Source organism: Medicago sativa, chromosome 2, assembly GCF_051527215.1.
Source record: "Medicago sativa cultivar Bolivia chromosome 2, Bolivia_mono, whole genome shotgun sequence".
Classification (NCBI taxonomy): domain Eukaryota; kingdom Viridiplantae; phylum Streptophyta; class Magnoliopsida; order Fabales; family Fabaceae; genus Medicago; species Medicago sativa.
In genome coordinates, this window is record NC_140750.1 from 25,781,206 (window position 1) to 25,797,169 (window position 15,964).

Sequence of the window (15,964 nt, forward strand, 5' to 3'; positions counted from 1 at the left end):
AAATTTTGATTTTGTATATGTGTTATTTGGTTATGTATGCAACTATATGTTGGCACGGTTGAAAGAGAAATCTTGATTTTTAAGAATAATCATACCTCAAATCTTTACAAATATTAAACAAGAGTGGAAATATGCATATGTACAAAGTGATACATAGTTTTGGAATGAGTTTGATAAAATTGTGCATAACAGTGTTGTCATGCTTGATATAATTCAGTAAATCACCTATTGTAACATCATATATTGGTGTGAAGTCTATGAATGCAACCTTATGTGTTCCAATTTTAACTCTTTGACAGTAAAATCTAGATTTTCATTCAGGGGTTATTGAATTCCTCAAAATAATGTAACAAAAAATTACAAGACTGAAAAAATGAAATCATTTAGAATGAATTTCAGATACAAAACATTCTAATTCTAATAATCACAGTAACGAAATACCAAAGATGGAACATGTTGAACTTTGTAATGTTCATCACCACCTTTCTCAAGCTTAATTCTAAATGCAGCAAACATTGATCTAATCTCCAAATCCTTAAGACTCCTTACAAACCTAATCTCTTCTGGAACAACCTCAAGCTTAGTACAATTTGAAATCTCAAGCTTCCCAAGACAACACATAGCACCTTTCTCAACCTTCCAATGTTCAAGATTAGACAAATCACTCAAAACAAGTGACCTTAACTGAGGAAAACCTTTGCTTGAACAAACCATTTGCTTTCCTACAAATGAATCAAGCTGTAACTCAAGCAACCTTAAATTTGGTAGCTTCTCCAATGTTGTCATCGGATCGGCAACAAGTCCAGAACCTTGTAATTTGAGCTTAGCAAGTTTTGATGAAATTTGGTTTGGTTGTGGAAGATTACTTATTGGCCCTTCTATGTGTAGCTTGTATAGATTAGGACACCCTGCAGAAACATCAAGAACTGATATTTCCTCAGAACTAACGTAAAACAATGACTCGAGGTGGTTGAAGGTTACATTAGTACTTTTGAAGATATCTCCATTGTTAGGATCATCTATTACCAATTTTCTTAAACTGGTTAGTTTCATGAGATCTTTTACATCACATTTCTCAGCAGGGAAGTTAACCAAAGTTTGCAAGTTTTTCAGATTGGATAGTTGCCATTTTTCAATGCCATTGCCACATGATTCAGGTAGATATAAATGTCTCAATTTTTCCATGTTTCCTATGACATTTGGTATTTGAACTGTTGAATTTCCTGTGAGAAGGTCTAGGGTTTGCAAGCACTTTAAATTTCCTATTGAATTTGGCAATTCATCAATTTTTGTGTTTCTTAGACTTAGAAACCTTAAATGGATCAAAAAGCCAATTTCTTTAGGTAATTTTCCCATTTGACATTGAATTCCTTCCAAATTCAAAACTCTAAGTAACTTGCACTTTTTGAAAACTGATTTCATCAAACTCCATTCAGTTAACCTAGCCGTTTTTTCATGGTAGCAGAGTATAGACCTAAGATGGTGATGGCTTTTTAAATGTCTAGGGAAGAATCTATCAACATCTTGATCAAGATATAACGCGATCCGTCGAACTTTACCAGTCGGTCTTGCTTTCGAGGTACTAGTTTGATCTGCATTCCTCGAATCAATAATGTCAAGAAAATTTTCTTCATATGCCTTAGACACACATAGGTCCCTCATGAGATTATGCATTTGAACTGTTCTAATCCTTCCTGTTGAACTCTTTTCAACCACCTGAATCATACACCTTTCAACGAGTTCAGTCAAGTAACGTCGTGCCACGTCCTCGAGAGCTTCCTCACCATCTCCTGCGTTTTGAACCGATGATATTATACCTTCTGCCACCCATGTTCTTATAAGCTTCTTGGTTTGTATCTCTAAGTTTTCAGGAAAATGTGCTAAGTGTAGGAAACATGGTTTTAATTGGTAAGGCAATTCATAATAGCTCAAAGCTAGTACTTCAGATACTCCTAGAAGTTGTTCTTTGCCTTTTGCTTTTCTTAGGTATGAATTGATGTTCTGTCTCACTGTGTCCCATTCATAAAATGTGGGCTTTGATGCTAATAGTCCTCCAAGGACAATTATAGCTAGAGGTAAACCTCCACATCTTCCAACCATTTCTCTTCCCAATTTCTCCATCTCTGTGCTGATTCTAGAATCTGTGTGCAAAGCAAAAAAAGAAAGCATAAAGGTAAATTCAAATTTCAATAATTCAACTTGGAAGAACTGCAAAACCTATTCCATAATTGGTAAAAGGGTGTAGTTTCAGTTCCATGCACAAGTCATATATTTTATTCCTTGGTGCAAAACCATTCAAATGAAACAAAAATAACTTTCTTAGGTCATTTGTTAGGTTGTCTGCATTGTCCACAATCTAGGCCCATTTAGCTGGGCGCAATTGCGTTCATTAAAAATTCTATCTTAGTTGCACAGTCCACCCAAGCTGCTTGCAATGCAGCCTCGAACATCTTCATTGTGTTGGGTGTAAGGTCTGGGTTTAGTCTCGTATCTCCTAATGGTATGACTTGAATAGTGGTTATAAGTTGTGGACATCTATCGAATTACAATCCGGTTTGGTTTCGTAATGATGAGTTAGACACAATTCTTTTTTTAAGAGAAAATAAAGTACACAAAGTGTAGGCAAAACTAAAAAACAACTGAAAAACTGGAATTTATGATTTTCCACTTTTAGGCAACATGCAGAGAAAATTTCTTCAGGACACAAACATGGTTTTGACAACAAATTCTTTGAAAAATAAGAGCAGGAATAAGATTCTCCAACTCATTTCTTCTATGAACTAATGATGCTGAAAGAAGATTGAAACTAGCAGGTTCATTAACAAGGTAAGCAAATGCAGGAATAAGATTCTCCAACTCATTTCTTCTATGAAATAAATGATACTGACACTGCATTATTGAAAGAGGATAAGTTCCTGTTTGGATTGACTTAGTTGAGCTTATTTACTGTCATAAGCACTTGTGAGATCTTATGGAAACAGTTTATGAGAAGTCTATAAGCTATTTTCAGCTCATCTCCATAAACTCTTTGGGATATCTTATGAAAACAGCTTATAATTTGTATGATAAGCACTTAACTAAGTTGGTTATCCAAACAATGTCTAAATCAACATACATGGATCTGGATCATGATATCTTATGAAAACATCGTATAACTTATTTGAAATAATTTAAACATAAGCAGTTACGTTATAAGCGCTTAACTAAGTTGTTTATCTAATCAAACAAAGTCTAAATCTTCATACCTGGATCTGGATCATCATGTTTTCGGCATGCCTTTTTCTGGAACAACTCCCAGCTATCATCTTCATTCAAGCAACTCAGTTCATGACGATAACAAGTCGAATCCATATGCATTGCAACCTCGGTATTCCTAGTAGTAAGCAATATTTTACTACCAACAACAGACAATGATCTCTCATTTGGAAAACCAGGACTCAGATTATTCCAAGTACCTATACTCCAAATATCATCAAGAACTACCAAACACTTCTTCTCCACTTGAACTTGATACAGCTTTTTCGCAACTTCATCGTCTCTCATACTCACGAGTTCTTCTCTTAACTCTTTAGAAGGAGATAAAAGCTTCAACAAAATCCCTTCCCAAACATCCCTTGCTTGACAATGTTGTGATATATAAGCCCAAGCTAAGCTCTCAAAATTTTGCCTAACTTTAGTACTATGATATACTTTCTTAGCCAATGTTGTTTTTCCTAAACCTCCTGTAACATCCCGCCTGTCAGTATCAGAAAAGTTATCAGTCGATCGTGTCAGAGAACTTATTTTGAAAGAAAGTTAGTGGAGAATATTTATTATGTAATATCAGCTTATTACGGAGTAAGTATCGAAGTCGTTTTAATTACGCATGTGGCAAGGGCAAATTGGTAATTTCACGATTAAGAGATATTTATTTGATTTTGGTCCCAAAATTATTCATTTCTCATTTACTTTCTCTCTCTAGGGTTGAGAGAAAGATTTTGCTCTCCCTTCTCTCTAACCCATCGCCCTCTTCCTCTCTTTTCCTCCATCAATCTTTTGCAAATCTTCTTCCCTCAAGGCAAGGCTTTAATTTATGGTTCTTCAAGATCATGGAAGTTGAGTTTGTTGAATCTTTCCTTTGCTCTCATCTTTCATGCCACTCTCTTTCTCTCTTCACCAATCTTTCATGACACTCCATCCTCATATGGTAAGCTTCCACACTTATTCCTTTATGGTCACTCAAGATTAAGGAAGTATGTTTTATGTTTGATTCTTCTATTTTCTTCTCTTGAAGAAGTGTTTGGAAAAGACTAGGGTTTGGTGTATGGTGAAGATGGATTCCAAATTGGTACAAGGAATGGTCTCTACATGATCAAGGTAATAATATTAAGCTTGAATGGATTGATATCTTTATCCTTCCTCACAAAGAATTCCTCTTGATTTTAAGGTTTGATTGTGTGTTTGAGGGTGATGTTTGGAGCATGGTTTTGAGCTTGGTAAGGTGTCTTGGTTTGCAAGGAAAGGATGACAAGTTGATTGGTTTAAGCAAAGGAAGCAAGTGAAGCAAAGCTAGGGTTTTTGCACGGAACATGATTTTGATTCAAGATTATTTCTAGGTGAGTTCCATAGATAGTTTCCCACCCTTTGGGATCATGATTATGCCATGTTAAGTTATTAAGAATAATATGAATTATCTAGGGTTTTCAAGTAAAAGTTTAGTTGCCCCTTTTTGCTATGCTTGCTATAATTGTTGATAATTGCCTTGAAAATGTTTTACAATGTTTCCTATGACCTCTAAGGGTCATAACATGATTAGAGACACTTGGTTGAGGTTTTTGGGTCAAAAACACCATTTTTATGCAGGTCTGAACTGTCATAACTCGCCACGGCGAGTAAACAGCTCGCCATGGCAAGCAAAACACCCCTCCCTGGAGGAACAGTACTCGCCACCAACTCGCCACGGCGAGTAGATGAACTCGCAACGGCGAGTAAAGGAGCTCGCAATGGCGAGCAAGTGGTACTTTCTGGTACTGCTTGCTCGTTCTGGCAGGCTCGGTGTTTTCCGTTCCGGATCATTTGAGCAGTCTTTTTATAAGTTAAACCCCTCAAACCAAGGTCCTAAGCGATGATCCAAGAAAGCAAGATTTTTATGATAAAGAGGCAATTATTATGCAAGTTAGTAAAGCATGGCATACGAGAGATCATATTATGAATCGGGTAGCAAGTTATCCTTAAGAAAGGGAAGAACTAGAGCCTCGGTATAGTTATCGAGAACTAGAATAGTTAGTAAAGATTAGAATGCTATGCATTAGTGATATGCTTGATTGGATGCAAGGTGATAAAGTATTATCTTATTAAGAAGCAAGAGTCATACGAGTATGGCAAGACGTGAATCGATTTCATATCCATTCGCGAAGTAAGTTAAGCAAGCATATAGTTACCTCTAGTGGGATCGTCTAGGGATCCGAGGTAAAAGAGTTGGTATGTTTAGGTAAAACCTTCATACATGCATAAGACTAAGAATTTAATAAGAGTGTTATGTCTCTTGAATTCCTTCCAAGGTTGGGTTCAAGGGGTTCCCCAAGGGGAATGGTTAAGCCGAAAGGGAGCCGCATTTCACTAAGTTAAGGTGTCGTGTCTTTTATATTCCTTCCAAGGTTGGATATAAAAGGTTCTCCAAGGGGAATGGGGTAAGCCGTAAGGGACCCGCACGTTCACTAAGGGAGTCCGGTGCGCTATTGCAAAGCATTTTCACCGGTAGTAAGGGATTAACTTCCGGGGTTACTCCACTCGGAACTAATCCGTAAAATGAACTCAGATAAGTTGTTTGTTACACGCTAACATAATCAATGAAGCTAACTTGCATATTTATTATACATGTTTAAGTTATGTCATAGAGCCTTGGCGTAGATCGTCAAGAACAAGTAGAGACTTGGCATAGATAGTCAAGAAGAAGTAAGTTAGCAAGAATCACTTATGTGATAAGAAATGATATGTTGTTGATACAACATATTAAGCAAGTAGCAGCAAGTATAAAAGATATGCCGATGACGATCTTAGGTTTCCCTAATCGTCCGGTTTAGGATCGTGTCATGATAGAAGTATATGAGAGCCTTGATGCATAGAGTGTATCTTGGCATTGCGGTTTTAGATTCCCCCTAACCGCCATGACACGTATAGAAGAGAAGCCTATAACAAGTAAGATTATTATGACGGCCCTAGTATGCACAACCGTCTAAGAAAGCAAGTCCCCACACACGTATAATCAACCGGCAGGTTGTAAAGTAGACACGTGGTGACCGTAGGTTTTCCCCCGTGGTTGCCTATAGCCTAGGATTAGGTGGAGCTCACTGAGACATTATGTCTCATCCCAATCCTTTTTTGTTTCAGATATCAGATTGGACGTCAAGATAGTAGCCGGATGGATTTTCAGCAAGAGCTCGTTCGTACCTGAAGCATGAAGATTATGGATCTCAAGGATGTATTGATTTTAATTTAGATAAGTTACGATGTTTGACATTGTACGAACGCGTGTTGTTGTATATAAATTCATTCGAAGTTTTTATGTTGTAAATTTTTAATGTATCCAATACTAAAATAACGCTCGTGCTAGACTTTCTAGATACGTCTAGTATGGGTGTTACATTTGGTATCAGAGCAGGTCGATTCAGACCGTGCCTTGGGTCATTAGATTACAACTAAGGTAGTGGGACCATTGGGTTCCGGGTAAATGTTCTAGTTGTTGTTGTTAGTTGAGCCTGATCAACTCAATTTAGCATTCAACGATTAGAATAGATGCCTGAGAGCTGAATAGGACCCAGGAGGAACGAAGTATGTGATGAAGAAGTTTGATCGTGCCAAAAGGTGGCCGGCGAACTAAGCAAGTAAAAGTGTGAATCCTCCGGGAATGTAAGATAATGCTAAGAAGGAACATTCCGACAATGTCGGGTAAAATAATAGGATATTCCATGTAACCGAAAGTTTCAGTAAGAGTTGTTTTTGGAACGGGTTTATGATATTCCGGAATGTCAGCACAATGTTACAAGATAGTTAGACGACGATAATTGTTGACAGGGTCAGCAGGTTCGCATGAATGAAGTTAAGGACGTGTATGTTTGAAAAGTTGCGTAAGTGGTTATGTAAGAGGTAAGCTATTCTTAGTGGAGGAAGTTAAGGATTCAAGAGAAAGAGTTATGTTATCAGGATTAAGACATTGATTTCCGACGTACCAAGAATTGTATCGGAAAAAGGTTGATGTTGCCATGCAAATGTTATAGAACATTTCACGATGATAGGAATGAATGATGTGCATTGCATATTTGAGAAAAAGAATTTCATGTAAAGAATGTTTCTGAAAAATAGAGTTGGAGAAGCTCACCAATAGCAAGCCTGGGATGAAATTTTCCGTTTTCTACCAATCCATTCCAATGGTTTGCAATGACTATTGGTGAGATGTCTTCACAATAAACTTTTATGTGACGAAAAAAACTTTTATGACGTCAAGTAACGAATGCATATCATATTCTAAGAATTCCAAGGAAAAAGGCATGGGCAACCATCAACGAAATCGATACGATTCAAGGTAGCTTTGGAAGTTAATGTGTTAAGAGTCAAGAACGATCCAAAATCAAGAGTATAGGAGTTCCGGTATTTAGAAGGAAAGTCACTGATGTTTATGCATGAGGTATAAAGTAAGAAGCGAAAGCGGTGCCAAGATATGGGAAATCGCAAGGTTTACAAATTATGTGGAATTATGACGTATCTCTCGAACGTATGTTTTGCTAAATCGACTTGCTAAGGCTCATCATGAAGTTGAATCATCAAGTTTAAAAGATTTTAGAAAGTTTTGCGCGTAAGGGTGATTGAAGTTGACATTTTGAAAATTACAAAAGATTTCTAGGAACCGGTTTGCTACGACAATCGTAGAGCGGACTAGACTTATTGGAGTCTAGGTTGATGGCACGTATGTGTTATCAACTCATTTTATGATTTAGAGTAGCGACCGGGGCTTAAACTCAGTATTTATATAGTAGAAAATCAGCAACGCCAATGACCCGTGCGTTAGTTTACAAAGTTTTCTTTAAAAGAAGAATTAATGAGCAAGCATTGGTATGATTAAGCAAGACATAGTATGCGAGAATGCCAAGGTCAAATGTCAAGAAAGATATGTTCAAGTGCTAGATGAGTTTGTTAAAGGAATTCGAGTTTGACCGAAACCAAGTTCGAGTATGTTATGTATACCTCCGCAGGTAAATGCAACCAGCAATAACGTAAGGTTTACCCCCAAGTCAAGTATTATGAGTATAAGATTATAATGTTGGTTGCGACATGGAGGATCTCAAGAAGTAAGTAATCAAGTGATAAGTCAGAATTGAAGTCTCAATTGCTCTAACGGATTAGAGTATTAGTTTAAGTTAATCAGTGGGAATCAGAGTAGCGCTACGGAAGTTAATGGTAATCATGAAATGTGGGATTTTAGTATGTATGGATCTACGTGAAGAATGTTCGGTTGGTAACACAAGTTTAACAAGAAGGTATCATAAGACAAGCGAGGAGTTCTCTATGTGATAAGTAAGGACGAATTCTTATTCAAGTATTGATGGCTAAGGTAAAAGTTTTAAGTATGTGTCTTCACTTAAGTAAGATGGAAAAGACAAGAGTTGCCAAATATGAATTGATTAGGATGCACGAAAGATGATAACGGAAAATAGGTAAGAATCCACTTTCGGAGTTAAGTATGTTATCATGGAAGGAGAAGCATACTCTCATAAGCAAAATTTGTTAAGTGAAAACGATACTTGTTAAGACATGTTAAATCATAATTTTACAACTTTTAAAGTTAAGATCGGTATCAAGGAACTTGGGAACGATGCATATTTTAAACCAGAAACTTTTCATTATCAAAACTGAGGAGGTACGTCACAAGCAATTAAGTTCACATAAGACGAGCTTTGAAACCTTTTCAAAAATATAAAGACTCGTCTTGTGGTTATGTAGTACCAATACTGATTCAGTTTTGAAATGATAATTCTTTTTAGTCGAGTATTTATTCGTTCCAAGAATCCGCATACCAATATTTAAGAAATTATATTGAGTAAGATATTAGAACACGTATCGTTATCACTTAATGAGAAATGGCACTCGAGAGTATGTGCAAGTGGATTTAGTAGAAAGTTTCAAGAACATGTGGATCACGGCGTTGATCGTTAGATTGTCAGACGAAGTAGCAAGTTGATCTCACTCCTCTATGTTAAGCTATATGAGTTACCCTTTAGTTCGGGTGTGATAAGATGCAATGAGATTGCAATGGAATCGGAGGACTTCTTAAGCCTCTGAAAAGAGATAAGAGATTCGTGGAATCATCTATATGAGTAATGTATGTAAGAGGCATAATTCGCAAAGTGCGGTAAGAAAGATTATGTATGCATAGTAAGATGTATGCATGATAAGATATATCAGATGCCAGAAAGCACTGCAGGGCAAACCTGGATTCCGGTAGGACCCCAGTATAAAGGCAAATCCTGAGTGTTTTAGTTAGTAAAAGGTTACTTACGTGAATGGTTATGCTAGGAAGATGAGATATGGAATAGAGACGACTAGTCCACATGCAGCAAAAGTGTGTTTTGGACACAAGGTTCTAAGATGGTTCTATGATTTTGAGAAAGATATTAGGATTGAGGAAATCATATTCGTTTATGAGAATAAAGGAAGAGGATGTGTTACGTATTTTGATGAGGAAAGTATGCTTCAAACTCTGTGAAGTGAGTATTAACAGACCTCATATAACTAAAGTTAGAGAAGGCAGGCCGCAGTTGCGACGATTGGTAGTTGGTTTCTAAATTTCGAGGACGAATTTTTTTTTAAGGGGGGTAGAATGTAACATCCCGCCTGTCAGTATCAGAAAAGTTATCAGTCGATCGTGTCAGAGAACTTATTTTGAAAGAAAGTTAGTGGAGAATATTTATTATGTAATATCAGCTTATTACGGAGTAAGTATCGAAGTCGTTTTAATTACGCATGTGGCAAGGGCAAATTGGTAATTTCACGATTAAGAGATATTTATTTGATTTTGGTCCCAAAATTATTCATTTCTCATTTACTTTCTCTCTCTAGGGTTGAGAGAAAGATTTTGCTCTCCCTTCTCTCTAACCCATCGCCCTCTTCCTCTCTTTTCCTCCATCAATCTTTTGCAAATCTTCTTCCCTCAAGGCAAGGCTTTAATTTATGGTTCTTCAAGATCATGGAAGTTGAGTTTGTTGAATCTTTCCTTTGCTCTCATCTTTCATGCCACTCTCTTTCTCTCTTCACCAATCTTTCATGACACTCCATCCTCATATGGTAAGCTTCCACACTTATTCCTTTATGGTCACTCAAGATTAAGGAAGTATGTTTTATGTTTGATTATTCTATTTTCTTCTCTTGAAGAAGTGTTTGGAAAAGACTAGGGTTTGGTGTATGGTGAAGATGGATTCCAAATTGGTACAAGGAATGGTCTCTACATGATCAAGGTAATAATATTAAGCTTGAATGGATTGATATCTTTATCCTTCCTCACAAAGAATTCCTCTTGATTTTAAGGTTTGATTGTGTGTTTGAGGGTGATGTTTGGAGCATGGTTTTGAGCTTGGTAAGGTGTCTTGGTTTGCAAGGAAAGGATGACAAGTTGATTGGTTTAAGCAAAGGAAGCAAGTGAAGCAAAGCTAGGGTTTTTGCATGGAACATGATTTTGATTCAAGATTATTTCTAGGTGAGTTCCATAGATAGTTTCCCACCCTTTGGGATCATGATTATGCCATGTTAAGTTATTAAGAATAATATGAATTATCTAGGGTTTTCAAGTAAAAGTTTAGTTGCCCCTTTTTGCTATGCTTGCTATAATTGTTGATAATTGCCTTGAAAATGTTTTACAATGTTTCCTATGACCTCTAAGGGTCATAACATGATTAGAGACACTTGGTTGAGGTTTTTGGGTCAAAAACACCATTTTTATGCAGGTCTGAACTGTCATAACTCGCCACGGCGAGTAAACAGCTCGCCATGGCAAGCAAAACACCCCTCCCTGGAGGAACAGTACTCGCCACCAACTCGCCACGGCGAGTAGATGAACTCGCAACGGCGAGTAAAGGAGCTCGCAATGGCGAGCAAGTGGTACTTTCTGGTACTGCTTGCTCGTTCTGGCAGGCTCGGTGTTTTCCGTTCCGGATCATTTGAGCAGTCTTTTTATAAGTTAAACCCCTCAAACCAAGGTCCTAAGCGATGATCCAAGAAAGCAAGATTTTTATGATAAAGAGGCAATTATTATGCAAGTTAGTAAAGCATGGCATACGAGAGATCATATTATGAATCGGGTAGCAAGTTATCCTTAAGAAAGGGAAGAACTAGAGCCTCGGTATAGTTATTGAGAACTAGAATAGTTAGTAAAGATTAGAATGCTATGCATTAGTGATATGCTTGATTGGATGCAAGGTGATAAAGTATTATCTTATTAAGAAGCAAGAGCCATACGAGTATGGCAAGACGTGAATCGATTTCATATCCATTCGCGAAGTAAGTTAAGCAAGCATATAGTTACCTCTAGTGGGATCGTCTAGGGATCCGAGGTAAAAGAGTTGGTATGTTTAGGTAAAACCTTCATACATGCATAAGACTAAGAATTTAATAAGAGTGTTATGTCTCTTGAATTCCTTCCAAGGTTGGGTTCAAGGGGTTCCCCAAGGGGAATGGTTAAGCCGAAAGGGAGCCGCATTTCACTAAGTTAAGGTGTCGTGTCTTTTATATTCCTTCCAAGGTTGGATATAAAAGGTTCTCCAAGGGGAATGGGGTAAGCCGTAAGGGACCCGCACGTTCACTAAGGGAGTCCGGTGCGCTATTGCAAAGCATTTTCACCGGTAGTAAGGGATTAACTTCCGGGGTTACTCCACTCGGAACTAATCCGTAAAATGAACTCAGATAAGTTGTTTGTTACACGCTAACATAATCAATGAAGCTAACTTGCATATTTATTATACATGTTTAAGTTATGTCATAGAGCCTTGGCGTAGATCGTCAAGAACAAGTAGAGACTTGGCATAGATAGTCAAGAAGAAGTAAGTTAGCAAGAATCACTTATGTGATAAGAAATGATATGTTGTTGATACAACATATTAAGCAAGTAGCAGCAAGTATAAAAGATATGCCGATGACGATCTTAGGTTTCCCTAATCGTCCGGTTTAGGATCGTGTCATGATAGAAGTATATGAGAGCCTTGATGCATAGAGTGTATCTTGGCATTGCGGTTTTAGATTCCCCCTAACCGCCATGACACGTATAGAAGAGAAGCCTATAACAAGTAAGATTATTATGACGGCCCTAGTATGCACAACCGTCTAAGAAAGCAAGTCCCCACACACGTATAATCAACCGGCAGGTTGTAAAGTAGACACGTGGTGACCGTAGGTTTTCCCCCGTGGTTGCCTATAGCCTAGGATTAGGTGGAGCTCACTGAGACATTATGTCTCATCCCAATCCTTTTTTGTTTCAGATATCAGATTGGACGTCAAGATAGTAGCCGGATGGATTTTCAGCAAGAGCTCGTTCGTACCTGAAGCATGAAGATTATGGATCTCAAGGATGTATTGATTTTAATTTAGATAAGTTACGATGTTTGACATTGTACGAACGCGTGTTGTTGTATATAAATTCATTCGAAGTTTTTATGTTGTAAATTTTTAATGTATCCAATACTAAAATAACGCTCGTGCTAGACTTTCTAGATACGTCTAGTATGGGTGTTACACCTCCCATACCCCAAATAGCAACAATTTTGCACCCCTTATTGTTGTTATCAACCAAACATGACTCCAAAACATTAACATCATTTTCAACACCAATTATATCCTCTTCAATAACATGAGAGTAAGATCTTCTCAAAGCTTTGTTTCTCCCATGTATAGAACTTGATGCTTCTCCTATTTCACATTTTATGCCAAAAGTTTTTAAACTTTTTGTAAGACTAGTTATCCTAGAAATGATACCATCAACTTGTGAACCTACTTGATGAATTTCTATTAACCTGTTGATAATTGAAACAAACCTTTTGATTCTGTTTAAGGTACCTGTCATGTTTCTTCTTGAGGCTTCTTTGAGTGCATATGCTTCAATGACATCATCTGAATCATAAGCAGCTTCTCTGATTTCTGAAATCCAATTCTTGAGAGATTCATCTTCATCTTGCTTTCTATCTGCATCTTGTAAGTAAGACTCCATCATCCTTAATTCAGTTCTAAGACTTTGTACTTTGTCTTTCACTCCATATAAGAACACAGCTTCATCAATGAGTAAATCACTGATTTTTTGTACTGTGAAGTCTACTATTGGTTTGGCCATCTTGCAAAATTGTTGCTTTTTTTACCAAACAAAAGCTTCTTTTATTTTATTTTTTGCTGATTATTCACAACCATTTGCTTCAACAATAGAGATCTAGTCTCAAACTTAAATACTGCTAGTGTTTTAAGGAGGAGAATGAGGAAAATAATAGAAGTTGGGGTTGACTTTGAAGTTAGTAGCAGCATTACATTCTAGAATTTAGAGTAGTTAGAAAGACAAGTTCCTAGCATCTTCCAAGAAATTAGAAGGCAGTAAAGTCAATGTGACAAGCCTCAAAATTGTATGTTGACAGGGTATGGTATAGTGGAGTCCATAAATAATAAATTATTTTAAATATAAGAAAAGTAGATTGAAGAAAAATCCAAGACATTATTTAAAATAAGAAAAGTAGATTGAAGAAAAATCCAAGACATTATTTAAATAGAGCTTACAAAATTTGGACAATCACCACCTTACAAATATGTGTTGGATGCACGTTGCCGCTTGATTATCACGTTTCAAGGCATTTTAAACGTGAAAATGTAGAAGCCATATTATGTAGCTTTTTGGTAGACTCGAGTTTGGAGCAAATGTGACGTGCTTTTAAACAAATAATAGGTTGGTTTGGTGTTGTGTTCATGTAAGACTCTCGGCTCATGTAAATGCTAAATTTTATCATTTGGTAAATCAATAAAAAAAATAAAGCAAACGATAATATCATAAAAATAAAAATCAAACAATAAAGGAATGAGAGGGTAGGAAATAGTTGAAAACTTGGAGCCGTAAGACACTTTGATACATTTTACACTTTTCTTTGGTTGAAAAATATTATAATCTAGGGAGAAAATTTGTGGCCTTCATTCACTCACATAAGTACATCAAAGATGGGGTGAACAAGTGTCACAGTCTCGATTTTGGAATATAGGAATCATTAAGGTAAGTACAATGTGAAGCAAATCTATTTACATCTACATCTACATTTTCTAAAGTGAACAACTTACTAGGTTTACATGTTAATATGACTTTTCCTTCTAGCTTTACATGTTGTGAAGATCAAAGATAATTGTTGGAACATGTGTGGAAATTGAGTAAAAAGACTAAACAAAAATTTCCATGTTGGGTAGAACTAGTGTTGTGTGAATTGAAAAAAGTGGAAGTCCCACATCGGATGGAACACACATATTAGTAATGTTTATATAGTAGAGGTGTACCTCTAATTAATGGGGGTACATAAGCACTAGAGAAAAAATATAAATTGATATATAATTTATTATTTGGAAATGATAAATTAAATAATTAATTGATAAATTAAATCATTATTAGAAAGTGCTTTCTTAGTCCCCAAGTTTTACTAAAATATTTTGGTACATAATATAATATATCCCCAAGTTTTACTAAAATATTTTGGTACATAATATAATATATTTTTGTACTAAATTTAATATATTTTAATACTCAATTAAGATATTTTTGTACTAGATCTAATATGTGAATTACTTAATCGCAAAGTAATATGTTACTTGTTCCCAAAGTTTCTCATATTACTTGTTCCCAAAGTTTCTCACTTATTAGTTGTGAATTTTCCCTATAAATAGAGAACTCACATAGTGCATTCCACACACCAAAGAGTTTCATTGAGTTGTCGGAAACTCTTTCTCTCTTCTCCCTTTCTTGACTTGTGTTGACGAGTCTTTCCTCTCTTCTCCCTCCTTCGACTTGTTTAACAAGTCGTTCTCCTTTTTCTACTCCTTTCTGTCCCTTCGGAATTAAGAGTGTTATTAAGACCATAGTCCCTTTTTCGGTTTAATGTCCCTTCGGAATTAAGAATGGTCTTAAAAACATAGTCCCTTCGGTAATATATGTCCCTTCGGAATAAAGAGTACTTTTAAAATCATAGTCCCTATTTGGAATAATAATGTCCCGTCGGAATCAAGAATGATCTTAACGGTATATAAATATTATAACAATATTTTTCTATTTGAGGAGAAATGGTGGTAACACCATATTTGAGTGGTCATAGTACCATATTGATAGTTTGGAGAACTTAAAGGTTAGAATGGTGGAAACACCATATTTGAGTGGTCTTAGCACCATAATAGAATGGTAATAATACCATATTAAAGTGGTTTCAGTATTAAAGAGTGGTCTTAGTACCATATTTGAAGGTGTAATTCTCGAACGGTTTTCTATAGTGCAGTAGTTAACCGCACAGTTGTAGCTGGGCTTGTTTTATCCTGGAGGCGGCGTGGTTGATAGTCTACCTTGCACAACTTTGGGTAGTGTCACGAAACGTCTTAAAGAGAGCGACCTGGTCGTGACTCAAGCTAGTAACAACTTCGGTAGATAATAGAATTTGGAAATCCAAATACAATAGTTTGGAAATCCAAAAACAACAATTTTAAAACGTTTCCGAAAAAAAAATGTGAAGTTGTTATTTTGTTTTGAAGAACTCAAGTTATATGGATGAAACTTAATAACACGCTTGCGTGTTGTTGTTAAGCAGTAACATTTTTTTCGAAGGAACATGAAATGATTATGTAATGTTTAATATAATCATTATGATAAGAAACAAATTAAAAATGTTCGGTCATGTTCCAAACTAAGCCTGTGTATTGAATGGTTGGAAGTACAGCGGCACAA

The 15,964-nt window shown here is 36.3% G+C and overlaps 1 protein-coding gene and 1 long non-coding RNA gene across 3 annotated transcripts; one reads left to right on the top strand and one right to left on the bottom strand.

Annotated features, from left to right (window-relative positions):
• Positions 1–316: 316 nt before the first annotated feature.
• LOC146945801 (NB-ARC domain-containing disease resistance protein) lies at positions 317–13,627 on the bottom strand. The gene is made up of 3 exons (XM_085744088.1): positions 12,757–13,627; positions 3,246–3,719; positions 317–2,141 (listed from the first exon to the last, which is right to left on the bottom strand). The coding sequence occupies exons 1-3, from the start codon at positions 13,343–13,345 to the stop codon at positions 418–420; spliced, it is 2,787 nt and encodes a 928-aa protein (XP_085600214.1). The 5' UTR covers positions 13,346–13,627; the 3' UTR covers positions 317–417.
• LOC146945802 (uncharacterized) lies at positions 9,872–12,684 on the top strand. Of its 2 annotated transcripts, none has more exons than XR_015026506.1 (2): positions 9,872–10,317; positions 10,405–12,684. It is a non-coding gene; the product is annotated as an uncharacterized LOC146945802 (long non-coding RNA). The 2 variants fall into 2 exon arrangements; XR_015026507.1 differs by having other exon boundaries at positions 10,408–12,684.
• Positions 13,628–15,964: the final 2,337 nt, after the last annotated feature.